General features: G+C 43.4%; 1 protein-coding gene across 3 annotated transcripts; it reads left to right on the top strand.

Moving 5' to 3' along the window:
• LOC115198681 (D(4) dopamine receptor) lies at nt 1-27,790 on the top strand. Of its 3 annotated transcripts, none has more exons than XM_029760829.1 (6): nt 1-442; nt 8,023-8,210; nt 12,105-12,436; nt 12,743-12,855; nt 17,375-18,081; nt 26,663-27,790. In XM_029760829.1, exons 3-6 carry the CDS (start codon nt 12,152-12,154, stop codon nt 26,863-26,865), a joined length of 1,308 nt encoding a protein of 435 aa, XP_029616689.1. In that variant the 5' UTR covers nt 1-442; nt 8,023-8,210; nt 12,105-12,151; the 3' UTR covers nt 26,866-27,790. The 3 variants fall into 3 exon arrangements, with proteins under 3 accessions (XP_029616689.1, XP_029616691.1, XP_029616690.1); XM_029760831.1 differs by having other exon boundaries at nt 17,375-18,085; nt 26,663-26,832; XM_029760830.1 differs by lacking the exon at nt 26,663-27,790 and adding an exon at nt 19,091-19,554.

The raw sequence follows: 27,790 nt of genomic DNA, 5'->3' as shown, positions 1-27,790 counted from the left end.
AATAGAGAGAGAGAGGCAAAGAAAGAGAGAGCGAGACAGAGATTCATTTAGAGAGTGAGAGGAGAGAGTTTGTGAGTTCTAGCACACACTCGAGCCGAGTCTTTGAAAAGGGAGACGATGTGGGCTCAGTCATGTTGCATCGTATAAATGTGAAGGCAGGGAACAAGTTTCTGACACATCGGTCATGGACGTTCACTTCAGACAGACGGCTCATCAACAGTAAAACTCTGCACAGTTGCAGCGCAGGAGGAGATGGAGTAGTGTGAGTGTGTGGCGGAGCGAGGGGGAAAACAGCTGTTGACGGACAGTTTTGTGGAGCTGAGAGAAGGAAAGCAGCGGAGCAGACAACATCAGGGCTGACAGGTAGTTTGGACTGGGGACCTCGGAGTGACAGTGATAACAGGATTGATAGACTTTATGGGGTCAAAGGCTTGATGTTGATGTGAGTACCTTTTTTTGCCTTTTGTGCTATATTTTTTGTTCTGTGTTTTTGGAATGTTCTACTCTTGTTAGAAAATAAAGTCCTCTAATACCATTAACAAATAGTGTAATTGATATAAACATGAAAAAAAAGTCTTAATAAAAAAGATCTGCATATAATGGTGAAAATGGTTATTGGAAAATGGTGATATGATTCCGCATAATTATACATAAAATGGTTGTTATATCCAAATGTTCAACAGTAATAAACAATTCATTTGAGTTTTAAAAATGGAAAAAGCACACTATTGGTATACCAGAAGAAATACAATTTCAAAGATTGTCATATTAAAGAGAATTTATAATGACTATTATTACTTTCTTAATCAAAACAGATCAGGCATGATTAGTATCAAGACAGAGAGAACTGGTGCACTACTTTGTTGTCCTCAATCTAATCATCTTAATGAGGGGGGGGGTGTCAGATTCTGTCTGTGAGATAAGATCCCCCCAGGGTGGCATGGTGCCCAAAAGGAACTAACCACAGAGCCTTAAAGCCATCGAAAACCCGCAGTTACTCATTTAGTACTGCCCAGACAATTACAGAATCATTCCACGCAGAAACGTAATTCATAGAACAGTTGTGCTCTATTAGTGTGAGTAGTGATAAAGACCAGCATCCCAACTATATCTCAGTATTTCCATTTCTAAGAAACCAAGAGACTCTATCCTATTGAAACACGCGACCATGGTGTGCTCCTACTGCCTCCTGCTACAGCACAGCCACATGTAGGTCATACGCAGTATCATAACCTCTTGTTAATACAATCCTGGCTCCGTTGCCAGGCTTAATTTGGACCCTCCACCACCCAGGCCACCACCAAACACCACCCAGCCCAGTCTGGTGAGCTCTGGATGGGCTCCAACACAAGGATAAAGACCTTGTGTCAGCCACAACTGGTGAGCACATGTGCAATGGATATGGAGCGATAACATGGGACAGGACAGGTGGTTAGCAAAAACACAGTTAAAGGGCAATGAAAACATAAGAGGCCAGTTCAGTGATTTTTTTTTTTATATTGATAAACACAAAGTAAGATTTAATTTCTTATCTGTCAGACTGTCACTAGACTATATAGAGCTGTCAATAAAACTAACAGATAGCACACCCTGGAAAACAGCAGTGCTTTTAATGGAAAAGACTACCCAGGTTACGTAAACTACACCTAATCCGACATCAGCACATTTAATGAGCAGAAAACAAAAGGTCAACAACTTTCTTCTTTAGACAAGCTTTAACTTCTATTAGCTTCCCAAGGCACCACACTGTGCTGCTCTCTTTAAAACTGTCTCAGGTGTGAAATGACTTCCCTGATCCACCCTTTGGATAACCATGTGTTTCTATTCTTTAATCATCCATCACCTGCCACGACGCTGTCCAATTTAAACCTTCATGGAAGGAAGAGTAGAGAAAGTGTTGCATCTCAAATGGCGCCCTATTCCCTGCACTCCTTTTGACCAGTCCTGCACATTATAGGGAATAGGGTGCCATTTGGGACACACTTTAAGAAACGCTCAGATTAATACATCTATAAATCCATGTGGCAGGCGAGCTACAGATTAGTTTTAGAGCACCGAGCATCCTAATATGCCCGCCCGCCGTCTCGTTTGCTATTGTTTTGATGAACACAATCATTTCAGAATCAATGGGAGGTGCACTGCTAACTTACATGCTATTTCTGGCATCATTGGTATGCATGCAGCCTCCAAATCAAGATTCAATCAAGCCACGCTCTATACATTCCCAAACAGATATTCCCTGTCAGATACTACCTTTACAAACTCTGTCTTCCATTCACGACTATTGATAGATGAAACTATAGCCAGATATGTATATATATATATAGAACTTATACCTTTCTCCAAGAAGACCTGTTAGATCGGTAGGCTAGCAGTGAAGGATGGAAGATGAGGTAATGAGGCTACTGGGACACAGGCCAGTTGTGGCTGGTTTGGTGGCTCATTGTAATGGTTGGAATTAAATGAATGGAACCGTATTAAACACATATCAAACACACTGTTTCTATGCAATGTGCTTGATACCATTCCATTCATTCCATTGCGGCCATGACTATGAGCTGTCCTCCCCTCACCAGCCTCCACTGAAACAGACCACGCCCTGTATTCAGACTGACTGGCTGATACATGCTGCACATTATGCTATTAGGTTTTATTTGAGCGTTTGCCACCTGTTGCAGACACTTTTACAACATCTGTGGCCCCGCATCATTTGGCATGGACAGAGAAATGACATTTATATATCGTGGAGAAATCATCTCTCAATAAATCTCTCGCAGACCCATGATGATGCAAATGGTTCCTCTCCTCATGCAAAACGTCTGGCAGCTCATTAGCCAAGTAAATTAAATCTGAGGCCCCGGATCAGCATCGTCGTTATGACAAAGGACGTTTCTAGGATACCGACCGGCTCATCGTCTGTATGTGGAGACCGGAGAGACACAAAGTGTCCAGTTGTTGCCGCTACAGTAGTACTAAAAGACAGCCTAATACCGGCAGACATCACACCACAGTAGGCTGATGATGTAAATGTTTTGATTTTAGCGGGTTGTTTGTCGAGGGTGACGTGTTTGATAAATGGCAGCAGCACTAGCGGTGGTGTGGACTGTGACGAGTGGTGCTGGACAATGGCCACTCAGTCAGCCACGGCCGACAGAGCACGGCAGGAGCAGCAGCTATGGATGAAAGCAGAGAAATCCCTCGTGGAGCAGAGAGAGAGAGTGGGAGAGAAGAGAAAGGGGAAGAGAGAGACAGAAAAAGGAATACGAGAGAGACCACAGAGAGAGGGGGTGAGAAAAAAAACAGTGATAGGATCAATGAAAGGAAAGGAAAATATTGATATTGGAGGGAAAGGGTCAGGGGAGGGCGAGAGAGAGAGAGAGAGAGAGAGAGAGAGAGAGAGAGAGAGAGAGAGAGAGAGAGAGTGTGTGAGAGAGAGAGAGAGGGATAGAGGGCAAATAAAGGTCAATACTGGGGGTATGGTACTGGTATGGAGAAGTGCACACACATAGGCAAACACACATCATACACACTCCATTCCAAGTCCATTCCAACCGCATATGAGCTAATTAGTGTTGACAGGAAGCTAACACATTACGCGTACACACATCTGCAACATAAAACGATTATCCCACAGAAATATTCTTTAAATATGGTGTTGTATTCTTCTTCTTCAAGCTGACAATCACGCTATCCTCCTCTCCCAATAGTCATTATGTAGTCTCCATGTTAGCTCTCGCCTGTGGTCCCGCCTGGCTAATTGACAGTTCAACACACTGTACAAGAGCATGCGAACAGAGGATAACCATTATTTTGACTGACATGTGGGAACAGTGAAAACAGGGAGAAGGGTAGTTATCTTGGCTTGCAGTTGTTATCTTTCTGCACATACTGTTAACCCCCACACGGATGTAGGCACACACACACACACTACACAAAAACACCACACACACACTCAGACAAGCAAAACACACACACATCGACTACTCACGCACACACATCTGACCCCAGCATGTCTGTTTGTTTTCTAATTCCGACAGCTCCTTGCCCCATCTGCTATTGTTGTCTCTAATGTGCCCCAGCATGCTCTCTGGCTCAGTACTGATGGCGTCTGTGAACAGAAATGCTGTAAAAAACATTTGTAAAAGCATTTAAGCAACACAAAAGGAAATGTCACAGGCTGTCTCCTGTTCAAGTATATCTCAAACACAGCTAAAAACACCTTATTAAGTAGCATCTGCTGTCAAAATTTGGCAGCCAGAAAAAGGTTCAGGCTAGGCTTCAGTAGGAAAACAAATTGACATTCAGCAACATAAGGCATATCTATGTTCTGCTGTCTAGGCTGCTTGATTTCTTGCTTATATCTCTCTTCATCGCTTCCACTCTCTTTTCCTCCTCTCCCGACCCTATCGCCTCCCTCTTTCTGTCTCAGTCCATCCTTATTTCTCTCTTCCTCTCTCTGCCCCCTCTCACTCCCTCTCTCCGTGCTATGGGCAAAGCTGGCGGGTGATTTAATGGTGCTCTGCTGAATGTTTGCACACACACACACACACACACACACACACACACACACACACACACACCTGCCAACTCCCACACACAATTCCCTTCCACTCTCCAACCCACGGGATGTTTCGCTGACCCGCCCAGGGTGTCACGACTTCTGCCGAAGTCGGTCCCTCTCCTTGTTCGGGCGGCGTTCGGCGGTCGACGTCAACGGTCTTCTAGCCATCGCCGATCCACCTTTCATTTTCCATTTGTTTTGTCTTGTCTTCCCACACACCTGGTTTCAATTCCATCATTACATGTTGTGTATTTATCCCTCTGTTCCCCACATGTCCTTGTCCGGAATTGTTTATTGTAGTGCTTGTGCACGTTATGCTGGTGTGTAACGGGTTTTGTTTACCCATTGATGTATTGTTCTGTTAACGGTGGTTTTATTGATTAAACTGCGCCGTTGTAAATCAGTTTTTGCTCTCCTGCGCCTGACTTCTCTGCCGCCAGTATGCACCCCCTACACAGGGTGACAGTTTGTCTGTGCACTGGCCACCTCTAACATCATAATTGGCAACTAGCAAAATAAAGAGCTGGCTTGGGCAGAAACGCACCAGCATCCATTATTGATAACAAACCACAAACAGCATCAGTACATCAACCTAAGCCCTATGAGCATGACTTATCAGTGGCTGACATGTAATGTGAAGGTGCAAAGTGGAGGTATATAATTACAGCATTCCATTGTTCCTTTTTAAGAAGAATATCCACCATGGATTAGACCCGTTGACTAAAATGACTGGAATGGTCTCGTGTTCAGGGGTTATGTTGAGGTGTGTAGGTGCTCATGTTGGCATGTCCAGAGGTGTGGGGGAGTAGCTGTGGTTGCGTAATGTATTTTCTTACAGAGAGGGAGAAAAAAAATCATCATCACCTCTGAACAATAGCTGGGAGAGAGAATAGAATAGGTATCCATGTCATTCACTTGTATGGCCTCTCTCTAAGAGTTCACACATACAGTAATACAGATACACACAATGACAGTGGAAAGACATTCACACCTCCTACAGTGTGTACCATTGGTACTGTAGTTAACCCTTTCCGGTCACAATCACAGTGTCTGTAAGGAAATACTTGAAACTTGCAACAAAACAATACTTAGCCTACATTGAAAAAAAAATGTATGTGCAACTTTATTTGACAGGGTATGAATGCAGAGATTCAACTTGACAAAACTACAGTAACACAACAAGCAGTTTTATGGTTATCTAAAATATTTGCTGTTTAAATGAGGGCAGCAGAAGTGAAAAGTTACCAATGGGTTCCTCAGTAGCCCCTACTGTAATGCGTTTTCATGTAAGTCTAGCTCTCCCGACAATATTCACCTGAGACTATTCACCTTGATAGTGGGATTTTGGTAGGTAATTAATCATAGTTGGGCTGTAATGGCACTTCCAGAGAAATCCCAAGGCCAATTAAACAGGAATTGGAGCCGAACAATGCCCAACTTTGACAGCCTGACAGACAGAGCGAGAGGAAGGAAAGTTGCTTTGACTAAAGTTGCTTTGACTAATGATGTCTGGGCACAGTGTCTAGTTTTTATTTACATTTGGTTGAGCTGTCAATCTAACATGAATTCAACGTGAAATCAATAAAAAAAATGTCACAATGTCATTGGATTTAGGTTAAAAGTTGGGTAAAAAAAAAAATGAAATGCCCTTATGTTGATGACTTTGTTCAAATCTAATCAGTTTTCCACATTGATTCAACATCATCACATATATTTTTGGGGGGTTGAAATGATGTGGAAACAACATTGATTCAACACATTTTGCCCAGTGGGTTGTTTGTGCACTGCAGAGTTGTTTTGCCCAGGGGGATGTGGTGTTGTTGTAAGAGTGGTGATGGCTATCCACGTCTTTGCTCTGCTTTATCAGTCCATTCCATCTGATCTGATAAACCTCAATAACTCCCACTTTATTTCACTGTCTTGTTTTTTTTCCTTTGAGCCACGCTTGTTAATCTGCAAGCTCCCGCTTGGTTTGACATTTACAGCGGAACGCCGAGTCCGCCGACCACGCGGATGAATTACCTGCTACACAGCAGGCCTATGCAATGTGCTTGGGTGCATGTGTGTGCGTTTGTTTGCTTTTGTCCGGATTGCTCTTTAGAATTTAACCGAGATATTAAACACAGCAGTGAGCTTGAACACCCTCCAGATCACAATTCAAATTTCCACCATAGATCAAATTCAAAAGAGCAATCCGTCTCTGCTTGGGACAAATGCTTCTATTTGGCAATCTGTGGCTATTATCAGGAAGAGATCGCTGAAAAAGGAACATCATCAATATAATCACCAATGAATGCATCTGGACTGCCCAGATGTGAGAAGAAAATCATTTTTGGACCAGAGCCATAGACACACAGAACATGACAAACTCTGTTTGTACATAATGTGTCAACCTATTGGGCAAAAACTGTTTGAATCAATGTTTTTTCCACATCATAAAAAAAAAATGTGATGACGATGAATCAACGTGGAAAACTGATTGGATTTGCAAAAAGTAATTAACGTAAGGGAATTATGCTTTTTTCACCCAACTTCTCACCTAAATCTAATGACATGGCACATTGTTTGTTGATTTCACGTTGAAGTCACATTAGTTGACAACTCAACAAACAAAGGTAAACCAAAACTAGACCAAACCACTCCAAAATAGAAACAAAAAAACACTGCTTTCATATCTCATCTATACAAGTGAAATGAGCTGGAACAGTTCGAGTGGGTCTTTTTGTAGCTTGTGCGAGCTCTCATGGGTGTCATGGCAACTCTCACCTGTTGCCGCGGAGAAAAAGACAGTTCCATATCACATTAAAAAACTGCTCTGATCTGGAGCACGCTCAGTGGGGAGACTGGGAAAACAAGATGTGTGTTTCAGAACAACATGCAAAACAACACACAAAAACAACAAGACCAGGGAGGGAGGCTGCATATGATGAAATCTGAATTCTAGCTAGAGTTAAAAATACGACACGAAAGGGGGGCATTGGGAATAGTAATACGTTTTCCTTAGAAAGCTATCCTAAAACTGGCTGACGAGAGCAAAATGCATCATACGGGCCAGATGTCTGTATTTTGAAGGCTACATATCTTGAAAACTTGATTGCTGACATGCAAAACATCTTGGGAATATATCAACAATAGACTAATGAAACAAATACCAAACGTTTTTGGGTGGAGTTTTCCTTTAATCCGCACTGATGTAAAAACACAGATGCCTACTGTACCATCACTTTGGATGAAAAATATTTCCCGATGGGGAAATTTTGTTGCAGTGTCATGTACATATTTAAAGTGGCGTTTAAATACAAAACAAAATTGACAATACAACTTTCATAACAGTTACATACCAATACATTTTTTTGTTTTAAAGACTAGCCTGCTGGCCTTATTGGGCTACTGAGTTGCAGCAGAAGCGGGTAAAATAAAATTTGTTTTCTTACATCCCACCTCTTCCTCTTCCCTGGCAGGTGTGATCTGTGATGTCACTCAGGGAGATGAGCATGACTGAAGAGTCATCTCTATAAAACATGGCTGTCACGGGACTCAGCGAGGGGAAGCAGTTGGCTGACACACACACGCTAAACACACTGTGTCTAGAATCTGCGGTCAGGACACACACCACGCTCTGCACATCTCCCGGCCTCACTTCATTAAGGTATGAACATCTATCAGGGTTGTGAGGGAGTGATGTGATTACACACTTCCCTCTGTATTGATGGGCATGATTTGCATGCACACACATACATACATGCTCCCTCTCTCACGAGCCATCAAACAGGCAAAGCGTCAATACAGGACTAAGATCGAATCCTACAACGGCAGCTCTGAAGCTCGACAGATGTGGCAGGACTTGCACACTATCACAGATTACATGTGAGTAAGACCATTAAACAGGTTAACATTAGCAAGGCCACGGGGTCAGACGGAATACCAGGATGCGTATCAGCTAGCAAGTGTCTTCACTGAAATGTTCAACCTATCCTTGGCCCAGTCTGTAATACCAACTTGTTTCAAGCAGACCACCATAGTCCCCGTACCCAAGAATGCCAAGGTAACCTGCCTAAATGACTATCGCCCCGTAGCACTCACACCTATAACCATGAAACGCTTTGAAAGGCTGGTCATGGCTCATATCAACAACATCATCCCAGACACAATCCAATTTGCATACCACCCTAACAGATCCACAGATGAAGCAATCTCTATTACACTCCACACTGCCCTCACCCACCTGGACAAAAGGAATCCCAATGTAAGAATGCTGTTCATTGACTAGAGCACAGCATTGAACACCATAGTCCCCTCCAAGGTCATCACCAAGTTTAGGACCCTGGGACTGAACACATCCCTCTGCAACTGGATCCTGGACTTCCTGATGGGCCGCCCCCCAGGTGGTGAGGGTAGGCAACAACACATCCGCCACTCTGACCATTAACACGAGGGCCCCTCAGGGGTGTGTGCTTAGTCCCCTCCTGTAGTCCCTGTTCACCCACGACTGCTTGGCCGTGCACGACTCCCACCCCATCATCAAGTTTGCTGTTGACACAATGGTGGAAGGACTGATGCCAATGAGGCAGCCTATAAAGAGGAGGTCAGAGACCTGGCAGTGTGGTGCCAGGACAACAACCTCTCCCTTAAAGTCAGCAAGACAAAGGAGCTGATCGTGGAATACAGGAAATAAAGGGGCGAGCACTAAAGAATGAACATGGTCACACACACCCAAACAGTTGGGAAGAGGGCACAACAGGACCTCTTCCCCCTCAGTAGGCCGAACAGATTTGGCATAGACCCTGAAAAGCTCCACAGCTGCACCATTGAGAGCATCTTGACTGGCTGCGTCACCGCTTGGTACGGCAACTGCAAGGCACCCGACCACAAGCTGCCCTGTACATCACTGGGGCCGAGCTCTCTGCCATCCAGGACTTGTAGACCAGGGGGTGTCAGAGGAAGGCCCAAATAATTGTCAAAGACTCCAGCCACCCAAGCCATAGACTATTCTTTCTGCTACCGCACGGCAGCAAGTCTGGAACCAACAGGACCATGAACAGCTTCTACCCACAAGACAACTAAACAAGACTGCTAAATAGCTAATCAAATGGCTACTCGGACTACCTGCAAAGACCCTTTTTTGCACAAATTCTCTTTCACTGACGCACCCACACTAGACTCTACCCACACATTCACACATACTTACACTGACACCCCACCACACACACTAAATACGCCCACACACACACATAACACTCGCACACATGCATAATGACACCACACACACACACACACACACACTTTTTTACACTCACCGCATACGCTGCTGCTACAGTCTATTATCTGTCCTGTTGCCTAGTCATTTTCCCCTTCCTATGCAGATGCATTCTGAAAGTATTCACACCCCTTGACTTTTTCCACATTTTGTTGTGTTACAGCCTGAATGTAAAATGTATTACATTGAGATTTTGTGTCACTGGCCTATACACAATACCCCATAATGTCAAAGTGGAATTATGTTTTTAGAAATGTTTACAAATTAATAAAAAACGAAAAGCTGAAATGCATCGAGTCAAAAAGTATTTAACCCATTTGTTATGGCAAGCCTAAAGTTCCACAGTACAAATGTGCTTAACAAGTCACGTAATAAGTTGCATGGACACACTCTGTGCAATAATAGTGTTTAACGTGATTTTGAATGACTACCTCATCTCTGTACCCCACACATACAATTATCTGTAAGGTCCCTCAGTCGAGCAGTGAATTTCAAACACATATTCAACCACAAAGACCAGGGAGGTTCCAATAAACAGACATTGAATCTCCCTTTGAGCATGGTGAAGTTATTAATTACACTTTAGATGGTGTATCAATACACCCGGTCACTACAAAGATACAGGCGTCCTTCCTAACTCAGTTGCTGGAGAGGAAGGGAACCGCTCTGGGATTTCACCATGAGGCCAATGGTAATTTTAAAACAGTTTCAGAGTTTAATGGTTGTGATATGAGAAAACTGAGGATGGATCAACAACACTATAGTTACTCCACAACACTAACCTAATGGGGAAAGAAAGGCTGTACAGAATAACAAATATTCCAAAATATTAACGTGTGGAAAAAGGCACTTTGGTAATACTGCAAAAAAAATTGACTTTTTGTCCTGAATATAAACTATTATTTTGGGGGAAAATCCAACACAACACATCACCTGTCACGGTTGTCGTAGGAAGAAGCGGACCAAAGTGCAGCATGTGTGTCGTTCCACATTTTATTTACACTGTGAAACTATGCAATACATATATAAAAAAACTGAACAACAAAAACAACAAACCGTGACACAGAGTTAACATACACGTACTCAAAAACAATCTCCCACAAACCCAGGTGGAAAAAAACCCTACTTAAGTATGATCTCCAATTAGAGGCAACGAGGACCAGCTGCCTCTAATTGGAGATCATCCCAAACAAAACCCAACATAGAAATACAAAACAAGAACCTGACAACATAGAAAAACTAAACTAGAAAACCCCCCTGTCATGCCCTGACCTACTCTACCATAGAAAATAACAGCTTTCTAAGGTCAGGACGTGACATCACCGAGTAGAAGTCTTCGTATTTTCAAGCATGGTGGTGGCTGCATCATGTTATGGGTATGCTTGTCATTGGCAAGGACTAGGGAGTTTTTTGGGATAAAAATAAATGAAATTCAGCAAGGAACAGCCAAAATCCTAGAGGGAAAACCTGGCTCAGTCTGCTTTCCAACAGACACTGGAAGAGGAATTCACCTTTCAGCAAGACAATTAGGCCAAATCTACAATGGAGTTTGCTAACCAAGATGGCATTGAATGTTCCTGAGTGGCCTAGTTACAGTTTTGACTTAAATCAACTTGAAAATCTATATCAAGACTTATAGCAAGAAATGGCTGTCTAGCAATTGTATTTTATTTATTTATTTAACTAGGCAAGTCAGTTAAGAACAAATTCTTATTTTACAATGACAGCCTACCGGGGAAGAGTAGGTTAACTGCCTTGTTCAGGGGCAGAACAACAGATGTTTACCTTGTCGGCTCGGAGATTCGATCCAGGAACCTTTCAGTTACTCGCCCAATGCGCTAACCACTAGGCCATCTGCCGCCCCAAATGATGATCAACAACCAACTTGACAGAGCTTGAAGAATAAAAAATATATATATATATAAAAGGGCAAATATTGTAGAATTCAGGTGTGAAAAGCTCTTAGAGACTTACCCAAAGATTCACAGCTGTAATCGCTGCCAAAGGTGTTTCTAACATGTACAGTATTGACTCAGGGTGATGAATACTTATTTTATTGCAATATATTTGTGTTTTATTTTCATAAATGTTTAATAAATGTTCACATTTTTCTTCCACTTTGACATTACAGAGTATTTTGTATAGATTGATGATAAAATATTTGAATTAAATCCATTTTAATCCCACTTTGTAACACAACAAAATGTGAAAAAGTCAAGGGGTGTGAATACTTACTGAAGGCACACACACACCACAGTAAACACTCTCCTCTCGCCTCCTCCCTAGATGTTAACTTCAGAGCGACAGCGCAGCCCGGGGCCTCCATAATCGACATGGTCAATGTGACGACGTCACCCAGCAGCAATGCCACCCCAGAGGGTCTGACTGAGGGGGGGCTGGTGGTCCTGGGCCAGAGGGAAGAGTATGATTACAATTACTTTGCTCTGGTGCTGGGCGTGCCCCTCATCCTGATCATCATCCTGGGCAACGTACTTGTGTGTCTGAGCGTGCTCACTGAGCGCTCCCTGAAGACTGCCACCAACTACTTCATCATCAGCCTGTCTGTGGCCGACCTACTGCTGGCTGTACTGGTGCTGCCCCTCTACGTCTACTCTGAGGTGAGGGAGGAGTGGAGTGTGTGTGTGTATGTATGTATGTGTGTATTTATGTGTGTATGTGTGTGTGTGTGTGTGTGTGTGTGTGTGTGTGTGTGTGCGTGTGTGTGCGTGCGTGCGTGCGTGTAAGTTGACCTTCCCTCTGTGACCTCTTAAATTGAAGAAACACATACACAAATACATGTCGTTTTGTTCAATTACCTGCCCTGTCTGTCTCTTCGTAGTTTAAAGTCCACCGCGGACAGGACAGACAACTTGTTAACCATGTGTTGTTGTTGTTGTTGTTGTTGTTGGTGCTGTGTGACCCAGTTCCTGGGTGGTGTCTGGACCCTGAGCACATACATCTGTGACGCTCTGATGACCATGGACGTCATGCTGTGCACTGCCTCCATCCTCAACCTATGTGCCATCAGTGTGGACCGGTGAGTCCTTCTGTCTCAACTTCGCCTGGACACTATGGTAACACATGGCTGTCAGGTCACACTAATTTTCAATACCACACCTGCCCTCTCTAACCTGTCTAGTTACGGTACACCGGACTCTGAAACATAGCAACAACCACATGTCCATCCACAAACTGGTTGAATCAACGTTGTTTCAATGTAATTTGTCAACATATTGTGACGTGGAAGACACATGGAAAATACATTGGATTTGAAAAAAGTCATTAACTGCTGTTTTGAGGGAGAAGTTTCTACAACAGGATTATGTCCTCATGGTAACCACATTTCAACATATGGAAACCTTGTAAATAAACCTTGAATTTGTACCTTTAAAACAATGTCAGATCTTCAACGTTATACACACTATCAGAAGAAAGACAAAATATAGGCTGGGCAGCACCTCCTGGTTCCACCTAGAGAATTGATCTATCTACAGCTACCCTTTGGTCTCCCATCCAGGGTTTTAACCAAGCCCAGCTATGATATTTGTCACTGACTATTACCAATGTGCTATCGTGAGAATGATTTCTTAGAGATGTCCACTTAAAAAAACAAAATAGATTCACTGTTGCTATCGAAGTCATTACAAAAGGGTAGGTTTAGCAGAGCAAATTAAATGTGACCATACTCTTATCCCTCATATATATATATATATATATATATATATATATATATATATATATATATATATATATATATATATATATCATAAATCATACTATTGAGGCCTATAAGCTATAGGATTTGCAAAGTCATCAAAAGCTGTCGCTTTATTTCAACCCAGAATTCATCAAAAAATAGACAATACAATAGGCCTAGGGTTTCAAGCTCTGGTTGATTTCTAACTGAATGATATTTAGTGGTATTGAATTGTGTGCTTGACTGTCAATGCAACCAAATATCAACATTTGAAGGAGAGGTATCTTCTGCTTGGCTAGTTCCATTTGTGCCACTGCCTTAGTCTGCCTTTAATTCCAGTTTGTCTACAAATGAATAATTGATATGTTGGATTCACGTCTTAATCTCAATCAAAATCAAATTTAAAGAATAAGATGAAATCAAAACAAACTTTATTGAAAGTGATTTAAAAGTTTGATTTTATTTAGTGTTATTCTTTGACTTAGACAAACTGGAATTCAAGCCAGACTAAGTTAGTGGCACAAATGAAACTATCCAAGCAGAAGATAATTTTGATATTTGATTGCATTGACAACCAAACACAATTCAATATTACATTTGTAATACAGTAAATAGCCTAAGGTTAAGGCTATCTTACAAACGAATGTAACCTTAAAATGAGTAACACATCCATGGCCACATTGAGATAACTGTAACTATGAATGTATTCTAATGTAATCATATAAAGCGTTGCATATTCAAAATAGCATGGATAGGTCGTCGTGGGTCTGTGGAGATTATCACAATTTCTTTAATAATCTGTGCAGAATCTCGAACGGCATTGATCACTTGCACCATGTAATTTTAATGCAATCTCAACTGCAATCCAGGTAATTTGGTTATGATACACAGTTATGATAACACAATAATCTTTTCTATAAATAAACCACAAATCAGACATTGTTTGGCATTGGGATGTGTTTGTGCCTTTAGATGGTTGAAAGCATAGTGATAACACAACGGATATTCAACTAACTTTTGGCTGTCTTTTTGAGTGGGTGAATATAGGTTGTAATATCTTTGATCGACGTGTCAACCAAATATTACCCAATTATTCATGTTGAAATGACATGCTGTGCCCATTGGGCAGTCTCCAGTATGATTTGAGTTAACAAAGAATTGCAAAGAGCTACCGCAATATCTCTGAATTATTAGTTTGAACAAGGAAAAGACTGATAACTCAAGCTTTTCTTCAAAAAGTTTCTTCAAGAAATACCCTGGGTATACTCTTTATTCACACTTATGAAAGTAACAAAGAGAGCCATTAAAAACACCAAAAACAATATCTTCAACTTGCAAGTTCAATATTTATTTCTAATATCTGTAGCGAGCTCTGTAGCGAGCCCTACAGTAAACCTCCAAATCATTATGCCAGACTATACGAAGAGTGTAGCGAGATCATTAGCAGACATCACACAGTAAATGCTAACTGATGGCTGTGGTCTATCGGAGGCTAATGGAACCGTAGCTCTGGAACCCCCTCATCGACCCAATCATCAAGGCCCACTGATTACTCAAAACAGAGAGAAGCAAACTCACGCCATCCACCCAGGGGACTCTACCCCAAACAACAACTAAGGGCTAGTGTGACCGAGAGCTTCTAAGGCAAAGCAAAAACAAGCCGACTGTAAAATATAAGATAAACATTAAATAGGTTCCACACAGCACACACTTCCTGCTAGTTAAATGTTATATCCCTAGTGTTTCGCGGCTCATGAGTCTGACAGGTTCTATAGCATTGTGGTGTTATTACATTTCTCAATGTAATAATACGACATGGTATCTAATCAATAGATTGAGATTAATTGGATTTATAAAACAGGAGAAGCAGGGTAGAGCCAGGTTGTGGGGGGTGGAATAGAGTGGAGTTACAAATGAAGGGGAGTATTATTGTAACTTTATCTGTGGCATTCCAGTGCCTCCATATCTAAGTTTACTTTGAACCTGTAGGAACACAGAACAGCTTTGAGGTTTTTCAAATGTTTCCAAAACACCCACTATGTCCTCTGAGTACTTCCCTGCTGTGTTGGCCTGTTTGAAGCCCCTCCATGTTAAATGTATGTGTTTGTGTATTTTAAATGTAGACTATGTCATTCGCTTTGATCCGTGTCGCTGCAGGTACAGTTGAAGTCGGACGTTTACATAAACCTTAGCCAAATACATTTAAACTCAGTTTTTCACAATTCTGACATTTAATCGAAGTAAAAATTCACTGTTTTAGGTCACTTAGGATCACCACTTTATTTTAAGAATGTGAAATGTCAAAATAATAGTAGATAGAATGATTTATTTCAGCTTTAATTTCTTTCATCACATTCCCAGTGGGTCAGAAGTTTACATACACTCAATTAGTATTTGGTAGCATTGCCTTTAAATTGTTTAACTTGGGTCAAACGTTTCGGGTAGCCTTCCACAAGCTTCCCACAATAAGTTGGGTACATTTTGGCCCATTCCTCCTGACAGAGCTGGTGTAACTGAGTCAGGTTTGTAGGCCTCCTTGCTCGCACACGCTTTTTCAGTTCTGCCCAGAAATTTGCTATGGGATTGAGGTCAGGGCTTTGTGATGGCCACTCCAAAACCTTGACTTTGTTGTCCTTAAGCCATTTTGCCACAACTTTGGCAGTATTCTTGGGGTCATTGTCCATTTGGAAGACCCATTCGTGACCAAGCTTTAACTTCCTGACTGATGTCTTGAGATGTTGCTTCAATATATCCACATCATTTACCTTCCTCTTGATGCCATCTATTTTGTGAAGTGCACCAGTCCCACCTGCAGAAAAGCACCCCCACAACATGATGCTGCCACCCCCGTGCTTCGCAGTTGGGACGGTGTTCTTCGGCTTGCAAGCCTCCCCGTTTTTCCTCCACACATACCGATGGTCATTATGGCCAAACAGTTTTATTTTTCTGTCATCAGACCAGAGGACATTTCTCCAAAAAGTACGATCTTTGTTCCCGTGTGCAGTTGCAAACCGTAGTCTGGCTTTTTTTATGGCAGTTTTGGAGCCGTGGCTTCTTCCTTGCTGAACAGCCTTTCAGGTTATGTTGATATAGGACTCATTTTCTTGTATATATAGATACTTTTGTACCTGTTTCCTCCAGCATCTTCACAAGGTCCTTTTCTGTTGTTCTGGGATTGATTTGCACTTTTCGCACCAAAGTAGTTAATCTCTAGGAGACAGAACTGAGCGGTATGACGGCTGCATGGTCCCATGGTGTTTATGCTTGCGTACTATTGTTTGTACAGATGAACGTGGTACCTTCAGGCATTTGGAAATTGCTCCAAAGGATGAACCAGACTTGTGGTGGTCTACAATTTTTCTTCTAAGGTCTTGGCTGATTTCTTTTGATTTTCCCATGATGTCAAGCAAAGAGGCACTGAGTTTGAAGGTAGGCCTTGAAATACATCCACAGGTACACCTCCAATTGACTCAAATGATGTCAATTTGCCTATCAGAAGCTTCTAAAGCCATGACATCATTTTCTGGAATTTTCCAAGCTGTTTAAAGGCACAGTCAACTGCTGGACCATTGGAATTGTGAAATAGTGAATTAGAAGTGAAATAATCTGTCTGTAAACAATTGTTGGAAAAATGACTTGTGTCATGCACAAAGTAGATGTCCTATCCGACTTGCCAAAACTATAGTTTGTCAACAAGAATATTTGAAAATTGAGTTTTAATGACTTCAACCTAAGTGTATGTAAACTTCTGACTTTAACTGTACATAGCCATGGTGGCAGCAATGCCCCTGAAGTATAACAGGTGTGCTCCATGTATTTTAAATGTATTTTATCCCCTGTGATGTGTGTGTCCCTGCAGGTACATAGCGGTGGTGGTGCCCCTGAAGTACAACAGGAACCAGTTCAGCCTGCGGCAGCTGGTCCTCATTACGGCCACCTGGGTTCTCTCCCTGGGCGTCGCCAGTCCTGTCATCTTCGGCCTCAACCAGGTGCCAGGCCGCAACCCCACCGTCTGCAAGCTGGAGAACGACAGCTTCGTGGTCTACTCCTCCGTGTGCTCCTTCTTTGTGCCTTGCCCAGTCATGCTCTTTCTGTACTACTGGATGTTCCGGGGGTTGAGACGCTGGAGCTCGGGCAGGAGGCGCTCCCAGCTGACGAGGGGAGGAAAACGGGGCCTGTCCCTGCGCCTCAGCTCCGCCCTGCAGAGGGAGAACGCAGGGGTCAGGGCGGGGGCCAAGGAGAAGGTGGTGTACCTCATGCCCTCAGGGCTCAGCCCGATGTCACCGTCGACCGTATCGATGGCGTCGCCCACAGCAACCCCGGCGGTGGAGGACAAGCAGCAGGATGGTGTGGGGGCTGGCATGGCGGAGAGCGATCCCATGACTACCCAGTTAGAAAGCGTTTCGGACGCGGACCCCACGGAGAAGCCGCCTATGCAGGGGAAGAGCCGGAAGGACAATGGGCTGGCCCACGCTAAGGCCACCAAGAGGGGGCGCCGTAACAGCAAGAGTAGCAGAGTGAGTGGGAGGGAGCGCAAAGCCATGAAGGTCCTTCCTGTTGTAGTTGGTAGGTATGTGTACGTGTGTGTGTGTGTGTGTGTGTGTGTGTGTGTGTGTGTGTGTGTGTGTGTGTGTGTGTGTGTGTGTGTGTGTGTGTGTGTGTGTGTGTATATACATGCATGAGTCTTCCAAGGTCAAATATTTACACAAATCATGTCAACAATGGACATTTAGCATCGTTGTGGTAAGAAAACAGTTGGTTGCGGTGAGCTTAAAAAGTATTAATTACATAAACATGGAGGGGCATGGAAATGAGGGGTTCCCCCACTGTGAGCAGAATCCATAACCTCATAACCTGCAGCTGATTGTTGACACATCAACTAGGATTAAAGCGCAGGGCAGTTTGTGATTGTTGCTGTTCAGGTAATCAGTGCCTGGAGGGTGAGTGGTTTCACCTCTTCTCTGAGTATACAGTATATCCAGCTTCTCAAGCTCCAGTTCAGTGTGCTTCAATCTATAGCTAGAGGACTCCTACTCTCTCCAGGAGTGAGAAGAAGTGAGTGAGAAGTGAAGTGAGTGAGAATAATATTTTTTGTCTTAATTTGTTGTTGTCTAGTATTGTCTTTTGCTAGCTAGGACCATCTACTTTACATACTCTCCTCACTTTCTGTATCGTATGACACTCACTGTCCCCTTTCCTCCCGGTCGGCTTGCCCTTATCCTTCTGCTCGGTGGCTGAGCATGTCAGGTGAGCAAAAATGGAGGAAAGTTAAACTAAACTAAAATTAAACTTCCATCATAATTTCACTCCTTCCTCTCTACCGTCTCTTCCTATTTCGCCACTGCTAACACCACTTTCTATCACTCCAGATTTCAGGTTTCTGCCTTTAACCTTAGGAAACTATTTTCCACCTTCTCCTCCCTCCTTAATCCCCCCCCCCCCCCCCCCCCCCCCCCGTGGAAGACATTGTCAACCACTATGAAAAGAAGGTAGACAATATCCACTATTGAGTCCGCTGGTACGACTCACACAGAACTACCCTACACCTTGACCTCTTTCTCCCCTCTCTCTACAGATGAAATTCTAGTGACGTCTGGCCGCTCGATAAGCTGCCCGCCTGACCCCATCCCCTCCTCCCTTCTCCAGACCATCTCGTTCCTAACTTCCCTCATCAACTCATCCCTGGCTGCGTCCCCCCTGACTCCAAAATGGCCAGAGTCACTCCCCTCCTCAAGAAACCAACACTCAACCCCTCTGACATAAAAAATGACAGACCGGTATCCCTTCTTCCTTGTCTTTCCAAAACACTTGAGCGTGCAGTCTCTGACCAACACTCTCGTTATCTCTTTCAGAACAATCTTCTTGACCCTAACCAGTCAGGCTTCAAGACGGGTCTGTCAATAGAGACCGCTCTCCTCTGTGTAACGAAGGCTCTCCGCACTGGCAAAGTTGACTCTCTCCTCATCCTCCTAGATTTATCCGATGCCTTGGACACAGTGAACCATCAGATCCTCCTTTCCATCCTCTCAGTGCTGGGCGTCTCAGGCTCTGCACACTTTTGAATTGCTTCCTACCTGGCAGGCCGCTCCTACCAGGTGACATGGAGAGGATCTGTGTCTGCACCACATGCTCTCACTATTGGTGTCCCCCAGAGCTCGGTTCTAGGCCCTCTCCTCTTCTCTCTATATACCAAGTCACTCAGCTCCATCATATCCTCACATGGTCTCTCCTATCATTGCTATGCAGATGACACTCAACTACTTTTCTCCTTCCCTCCTTCTGACACCTAGGTGGTGACACGCATCTCTGTGTGCCTGGCAGATATCTCAGCTTGGATATCAACCCACCGCCTCAAGCTCAACCCCGACAAGACAGAACTACTCATACTCCCGGGGAAGGCCTGCCCGCTCCAAGACCTCTCCATCACAGTTGACAACTTCACAGTGACCCCCTCCCAGAGTGCAAAGAACCTTGGAGTGACCTTGGACAACACCATGTCTTCCTCTGCAAATATCAAAGAAGTGACTCGCTCCTCCAGGTTCTTGCCCTTTAACATCTGTAGAGTACGACCCTACCTCACACAGGAAGCAGTGCAGGTCCTAATCCAGGCACTTGTCATCTCCCGTCTGGACTAATGCAACTTGCTGTTGGCAGAGCTCCCTGCTTGTGTCATCAAACCCCTGGAACTTATCCGGAATGCCGCAGCACGCCTGGTGTTCAACCTTCCAAAGTTCTCCCATGTCACCCAGTCCTCCGCACACTCCACTTGCATCCACTACAAGACATTGGTGCTTGCCTATGGAGCAGCAAGGGGAACTTCCCCTCCCTACACTCAGGCTGTGCTCAAACCCTACATCCCAACCCAGGCACTCAATTCTGCCACCTTTGGTCTCTTGTCCCTTCCTGCTCAACCCAGTCAAAGCTCTTCTCTGTCCTACCACCTCAATGGTGGAATGAGCTTTCCCCTGAAGCTAGGACTGAAGAGTCCCTGCCCATCTTCCGAAAACACCTGAAACTCTACCTCTCAATGAGTATCTTAAATAAGATATCTCAGTCTTATTCCCCTCCCCCCATAAAAAAAGAAATGGTATTTTCCAGCTAGCAGTGACTTTGATGATCATTTCTGTATCGTGGAAAAATGCTCTTACTACGACTGTGATATGTGGTTGTCTCACCTACCTATCTTAAGATGAATGAGGTCATTTCCATGTAAAGGAGCCATGAGCACCAACATGTGAAGTTCATAGGAGAATGTCAAATTGGGTGTAAAATGAAAGCTATGAGTACCAAATCGGTAACAGAAAATTCCGAAAAATATGTCAGGAATTTCTGCAATTGAGTTGGCTACAGTAGTCACATAGTAGTTTGGACCGCACAGTACAGCACAGTAAAGAAAAGTAGAGTGTAGTTCAGTACACAGTAGAGCACACTAGAGTTTAGTACACTATAATGTACTGTATTGTACCACACTCTACTTTACTGTACACTACTGTTCTGTACTGAACTCTACAGTACTAACCTCTACTGTTCTGTACTCTATTGTACTCTACTGAGCTCTACTGTGCTGATGTCCAAACTTGTGAAACAGACGTCTGTGATTGGTTTAGATTTGGGCCGGACCGGACCAACCAAATTTGGTCTTGTTTGGGGGCAGAGGTCATTCAAATAATAGCCAGTGTGTAGAATAAAAACCAAATATGCAAAGGAGGATATTTCATATTTATACTTTTGTGTACCTGTTTAGGAAACATCACCATAAAGAGAATGACATTCATATCAAGAATTCAGGCATCTATTTTAGTACAAATCAGGGACCTATGATGAAATTCCGTTACTGCAATTCTGTTGCCGGGTGTAAATCACTTCACTTACTGTAGTTCAATAAGCAAAAGAGTCATGTCACAGCTGACACCCCATTATTTCTGCAGGCATCGTTTAATCTTAATTCAGAGCAAATACAGTGCCTTCAGAAAGTATTCACACCCATTGACCTTTTCCACAGTTTGTTGTGTTACAGCCTGAATTTAAAATTGATTACATTTAGGATTTTGGTCACTGGCCTACACACAATACCCCATAATGTCAAAGGGGAATAATGTTTTTCGAAATTTTAAATAAGTCAAGAAATCTGTCATTTATTTAGAAGTTTTTGCCGAAGAGATCTTAGTCGTGCAATTTTACATCTAACTAAGATGTTTGGTGCAGTATTTCTCAATGAAAAATGTCCACGAAAACGAGTCTCCTCTCGTTGAACGACAACAAAGACTTTATTGGCTGGCCTCAAGAAAAAATATTGTGCGTCGAACAATAAAAAAAACCTTACCGAAGTCCAACACGAACAAAAAAATGTCACAAAATGTTTTCATAATATATACACAAACCCTTCTGAACTTTTTGTATTTAATTTTCAATAAATTTGCTAAAATGTCTAAAAACATGTTCTCACTTTGTCATTATGGGGTATTGTGTGTAGATGACAGTCTACACAACAGTGTTACGGGACGTCATAAAGCAGTACCTGAGGCAGTGCATCAGTTATCTTGAGACGTTCTGGTGAGACGGGCATTAAAACAACTTACCTATAAAGGTTCTCCTCTGATGGAATGGATGGATTGGAAACAACTTTTTATGAGATTCAGAACCGTGACCAAGTTGGATCAGGAAGATGGTGATAAGCAGGTCAGTTCCCTCATGCCATGGGCAGTGAGGCAGAGAACATTTTCAAATCGTTCACCTTTGCATCAGAGGATGAGAACACAGACTTTGATATTGTCGTGAGGAAATATAATGAACACTGTTTTCCCAAACTAAATGTTATTCATGAACATGCCGGTTTTTATCAACGAGTAGAGCGACCTGGGAAAAAGGCAGAGACATTTATCAGAGCCCTTTACGAGCTTTGAGAGCATTGTGACTTTGGTGCAAATAGAGATCAGCATATTCAAAACCGAATTGTCGTGGGCATAATGGATAATGGACTGTCTCGCAAACTGCAGTTGATGGAGATCTCAAGTTAGCAACTACTATACAAACAGTCCATCAGTCAGAGGTAGTTAGCATGGAAGTTAGCCAGCAGGGAGAAGCTGCGTGCTATGTGCAGAAGATTGCAGGGGGGCACAAGAAGAATACAAAATGGTGCAATGAGAACATAGATTCAAAGGACACGGAGCATGCAGAAGGAAAATGCAGCCGGTGCGGGAGAATGCAACATAAAAAGCAGGAAAGATGTTCAGCTTTCAAGTGGACATGCAACAAGTGTCAGAAAACAGGACTTTGAGAAAGAATGTGTCACGCAAAATACAACTGAAAAAGAACACACAGCGAGCAACATCCCAATACCACTTACGCAGAAGGTGAAAGAAGAGCTGTGCAGGATGGAGTAAAATGACATCATGGAGAAGGTGACGCAGCCAACAGATAGGTGTGCATCCATGTGCGAACATGTGTGGGTTTGAAAAGAGTTGAAAAGGTAGTGAAAAGAACGGTTTATACTACGCACCTCGGAAGAGATACTCGCAAAGCTGAGTAGAGCCAAAGTATTCTCAACAAAGGGATGCAGCAAGTGGGTTTGGCAAATAACTCTACACTGTGACAGCAGAAAGTTGACAACCTTTATTACACCTTTTGGCAGGTACTGTTTCTGCCGTTTGCCATTTGGGATCTCGAGCCCTCCAAGAAATCTTTCCCCCAAAAATGATGTAGATATTGCAAGGGCTTGAGGGTGTCACCGTTTTATGGATGACATTTTGGTATATGCAAATACCACGGAGGAGCACGACGAGTGACTAAAAAGAGATTGAGTCAACTAGACTAAAGTTGAACAAATAAAAGTCTGTCCTCAGACTAACACAGCTACTCTTCCTGGGCCACCTCATTGACCCAATCAGGCCCGATTCAGAGAAAGTGGGGGCCATCTGGCTGCTTTTCCCCACTATAGAAATTGCAGGAACTGAAGAGAGTTATTGTGATGGTTAACTACCTAGGAAAGTATTTCCCCAACCTTTCCACAGTGGGTCAACCACTGCATGAGCTCCTGAGGTCAAAGACGGCATGAACATGGGATCACGCACACCAGGCAGTGTTCCAGCACCTCAAAGAACTTCTGACGACTTCCCCAGTCCTGACGTTCTATGACAGCAACAGAGCCATCGCAGTCTCAGCAGACGCAAGCAGCTTTGGGCTTGACGGTGTACTACAGCTCCATGGTGAGGAATGGAAGCCTGTGGTGTACTGCTCCTGGTGGCTCATGGAGGCAGAATCCAGATCATCAGAGATGGCGCCGACAGAGATGGTCGCCTCGCTTCGTGTTCTTAGGAAGCATTTCGCTACACTCGCATTAACATCTTCTAACCATGTGTATGTGACCAATACAATTCGATTTGATACGTGCAGATCGAAAAGGAGCATCTGGCGAGTGTTTGGGCCTGTGAGAAGTTTGAGAAATATCTGTACGGCCTGGAGGACTTCAAGCTAGTGACAGACCACAAGCCCTTGGTCCCACTAATGAACAGCAAAGACTTGGATAACGTGCGTCTACGGTGCCAGGGTCTACTCATGCGGCTGATGAGGTTCAAACCCACAGCGGAGTACGCGCCAGGAAAAACCATGGTCGTGGCGGACACTCTGTCAAGGAGTCTGTTGATACTCACAGAAAAGGAAACAGACACACATACATGGAGTGTTACATTGCAGCCGTAATCAACAACATACCTACTACAAAGACAAAAATGGAGAGCCGAGTTGCCACCGCAGCAGATGATAAACTACAGACAGTGATCAAGTACAGGTCAGGCTGGCCAGAACATGTGAGTAAAACCCCAGTCACAGAGAATTTTTCCCAGTGAAAAGTGAACATTCAGAGTACAATGGTATGGTCACAAGGGGGAACCACATACTAGTACCACAGCCACAGAGGGCAGACATTCTTGATAGAATACACGATGGACATCAAGGTCTGACTAAATGCAGAGAGAGGGCCAATGCCTCAGTATCGTGGCCGGGGATCTCAGAGAAGAAAAAGGTAATGTCAGTCTTGGCCCAGAAAAAGGAGGCATTAATCTCAAGACCGTTCCCTGGCAAGCCATGGAAAATAATTGCTCTGGATCTATGCGTGTATAACAAACAAAACTATCTGATTATATCTGACTACTACTTAAGATTCATAGAAATACTACACACGCCTACAACCACATGCACACAGGTTGCCCTTAAGCTGGAAAGAACCTTTGCAAGGTATGGGATTGCAGATGAGGTCGTTAGTGAAAATGGGCCACAATTCTCTAGTTCCGAGTTCCAAGAAATGGCAAAGCAGCTTGGCGTTAAGCACATTACTTCCAGCGCTCACAACACTCAGGGTAACGGTCACACAGAAAGGGCAGTGCAGACCACAAAGAGGATTCTGAAGCAGAAAGACCCGCTGATTGCTCTCATGTGCTACAGGTCAACCCCATGCACAACAACGGGAATGAGCCCATCAGAGTTCGTCATGGGTAGAAAGAGCTGAACGACGCTCCCAACCTTGGAGAGAAACCTGCAACCTAAGTGGCTCAACAAAAAACACACCAGGCTAAAGGATACAGCAGAAAAGAGGAAACAAGCCTTCTACTACAACCAACGTCATGGGGCTAGACCATTACAGTTGATACTGCCAGGAGAAACAGTGCTCACCAAGCTCGATCGCCTAAAAGAGTGGACAACACCTGCAGTGGTAACAGGTGAAAGCGCCACACCTAGGTTTTTACGACGTCGAGATGCAGAAATGAGGAACGCCACGAAGTAACTGTCGCCACCTCCGGGCAGTGCCTACCCCAACTAAAGGCATTATGCCTGCCTCTCCTGAGAGAAGAGTAAATACTCTACTGCCAGACAAGGGTCAAGAAGAGGATGTTTGAAATCAATGGTTTTTGTTCAGCGTTACATAATAACATAGCTTTACAGCAACACAAAACAAGGATCAGATTTTTGCAATCTGAGACCACAGGGGATGGCATCAATATAACAAACCCTGAATTCTTGAAAGAGGCCGCATGCTGAGAAGGGGCTAACATTTTGATTATGTGAGAAAAAGGCTCACCCTCCGTGGCTAGAAATTCAACACTTGAAAAACACAGACTGTTAAAATGCAACGAGGGGAGACGGTGGTGTTAGACGGTGTTGATGCTCCACAGATTTAGCATGATGTGTTGAGCATTCTGCGAGTGCTGTTGTGAAAATAGAGGAATGAATAATGGCACCCTCCACAGCATAGTCTCTTCCCACAATGCTGGGCCTGTTTGCTTACTAATGCAGGACCGCATCCACTGACAAACCAACTCCCGCTGTGTCTGAACGGACAAAGCAGAGAGAAATAGAGTCCGTAGTCTATGTGTTGTGGATCTAAGCTGTATCATACCATATGTGTGCGTGCGTGCACAGGTGTGTTGGCGCGTGCTGAATGAACGAAAGGAAAATATGACACACACTGTCTACATACATCTACTCTGAGAGAGTCGTTCACGCCATAACTGGCACAGGACCATGTGTACAGGCAGAGCTCAGTGTGACAACGTTATCATGGCAGGTTTGCCGGAAAGATGATAAAGTGTTACCAGCTAATTAGCTAGCGACCAAATATAGAGTTAACTCATGGTGTAAGTGTCTGTAAGGCATCATACATCACGGTAATGCAACCTGCAGTACAAGTAGAGGATGCTATCTCCTTGGAAACAGCCACTCGATTGCCATCTTCTACCATGGTTCACATGATCTGTGCAAACACTTTTTCGTGCCACATGCATTTATTCTACACACCCACAAACAGATAGTACAAATCCAGCAACTCTATATGCAGTGAGTTACAGTCTGCATGTCAAAGACAGCTTTTCCTCAATGGGACATCACATGATATTTACCATCTCACATTATACTCGCATTAAACAAAACCAGTAACTCTATATGCAGTGTCTGTCATAAACACCTTTTCCTCAATGTCATATCACATTGACGTTTACCATCTCAGGTTATAGTAATATACTGTAGTTATGTATCCCTTGCCATGTATTGATTTATTGAAAAGACTGACTGTGTCCCCTTTCCCTCCCCCTTTCCCTCCCCCCCTCCCTCTTCTTCTCCTCCTCCTCTCCCCCTCTTCCCCTCTCACCTATACCAGGTGTGTTCCTAGCCTGTTGGACGCCTTTCTTTGTGGTACATGTAACCAACGTGCTGTGCGTGTCCTGCAAAATTAGCCCCACTCTGATCTCCGTGGTAACGTGGCTGGGCTACGTCAACAGTGCTGTCAACCCCGTCATCTACACTGCCTTCAACGCAGAGTTCCGAAATGTCTTTCACAAACTTTTCTGCTGTCGAGCATGAGACCTGAGTTCTGAGATCTGGAACCTCTTTGACAAACTGTTCATTGAGATAGAAGAACAATTATCTTTAAGGTTCAATCAGAGACCGGAATTCTAGAATGTTGCTCTCGGCCATGAGATCTGAATTAAATTATCTTTCACAAAACTCCTCAGCTGCTGGATGTGAGAGTGACTTCCTTTCCCAAAGGGGTTTTCCTGGATCTAAGTGCTGGCAGAAGGTGAGGTTGTCAAAATGGATGAACAATACAGGGGACAGCCTGACAGAATTTGACTGATGCCTTAGTTGACATATTGTGAACTGAAAGACAGTGGCTCACTGTATCTGATGTTTCTACATTGAAGTTGATACTGTGTGACGGTTTTTCGTCCTGTAAAATATTGCTTGGACAAAGAAGACGGTGAATACTGTTAATATCATAGCCCAAAGGCATAAAATATGTGAATAATGTGCACATTTAAGAACATGTAACTATTTGATATGTGAGTTTTGATTTCTCTCAGAATTAAATGTTGATGCTATGTATGGTTTTGATTTAATAATGTGCAGGTTTTCTGTGAAAGTTCATGGTATTTTCTTTAGAATTGACTTTGTCTCCTTTTATCCTGAGGACTTGGGAGACTTTAGGGACATAGTGTGGCTCAAGAGGAACTTATATTATACAACAAACATTTTCTATCTTGTGGATTACGGACATTGCCTGTAGATAATATCATGAACATTTACGCCACAAGAAGTGAAAAATTACAGACTTCAGGGCCAACATTGTGGAAAGAACTATTTAAGATGATATCATTCGTAAAGTTATACTATGACCTATTCTGATCAAGTGCTCCAAAAGTGCTGTGAATTAACTGAGATGAATGTGACAAATGTAAACAATTCTCTTTGTCGTTGATGGAAAAGTAATAAAACATGTTCCAGATAA

The sequence above is a fragment of the Salmo trutta genome, chromosome 8 (genome assembly GCF_901001165.1).
Source record: "Salmo trutta chromosome 8, fSalTru1.1, whole genome shotgun sequence".
Lineage (NCBI taxonomy): Eukaryota > Metazoa > Chordata > Actinopteri > Salmoniformes > Salmonidae > Salmo > Salmo trutta.
Note: the sequence above shows the minus strand (reverse complement) of the source record. Positions and strands in the feature narration are given on the sequence as shown.

Coding starts and splice junctions, on each gene's coding strand:
- LOC115198681 (XM_029760829.1), top strand. CDS start 12,152: ATGGTCAATGTGACGACGTCACCCAGCAGCAATGCCACCCCAGAGGGT. Junction 12,856..17,374: donor TGTGCCATCAGTGTGGACCG/GTGAGTCCTTCT, acceptor GTGTCCCTGCAG/GTACATAGCGGTGGTGGTGC. Junction 18,082..26,662: donor GGTCCTTCCTGTTGTAGTTG/GTAGGTATGTGT, acceptor CACCTATACCAG/GTGTGTTCCTAGCCTGTTGG.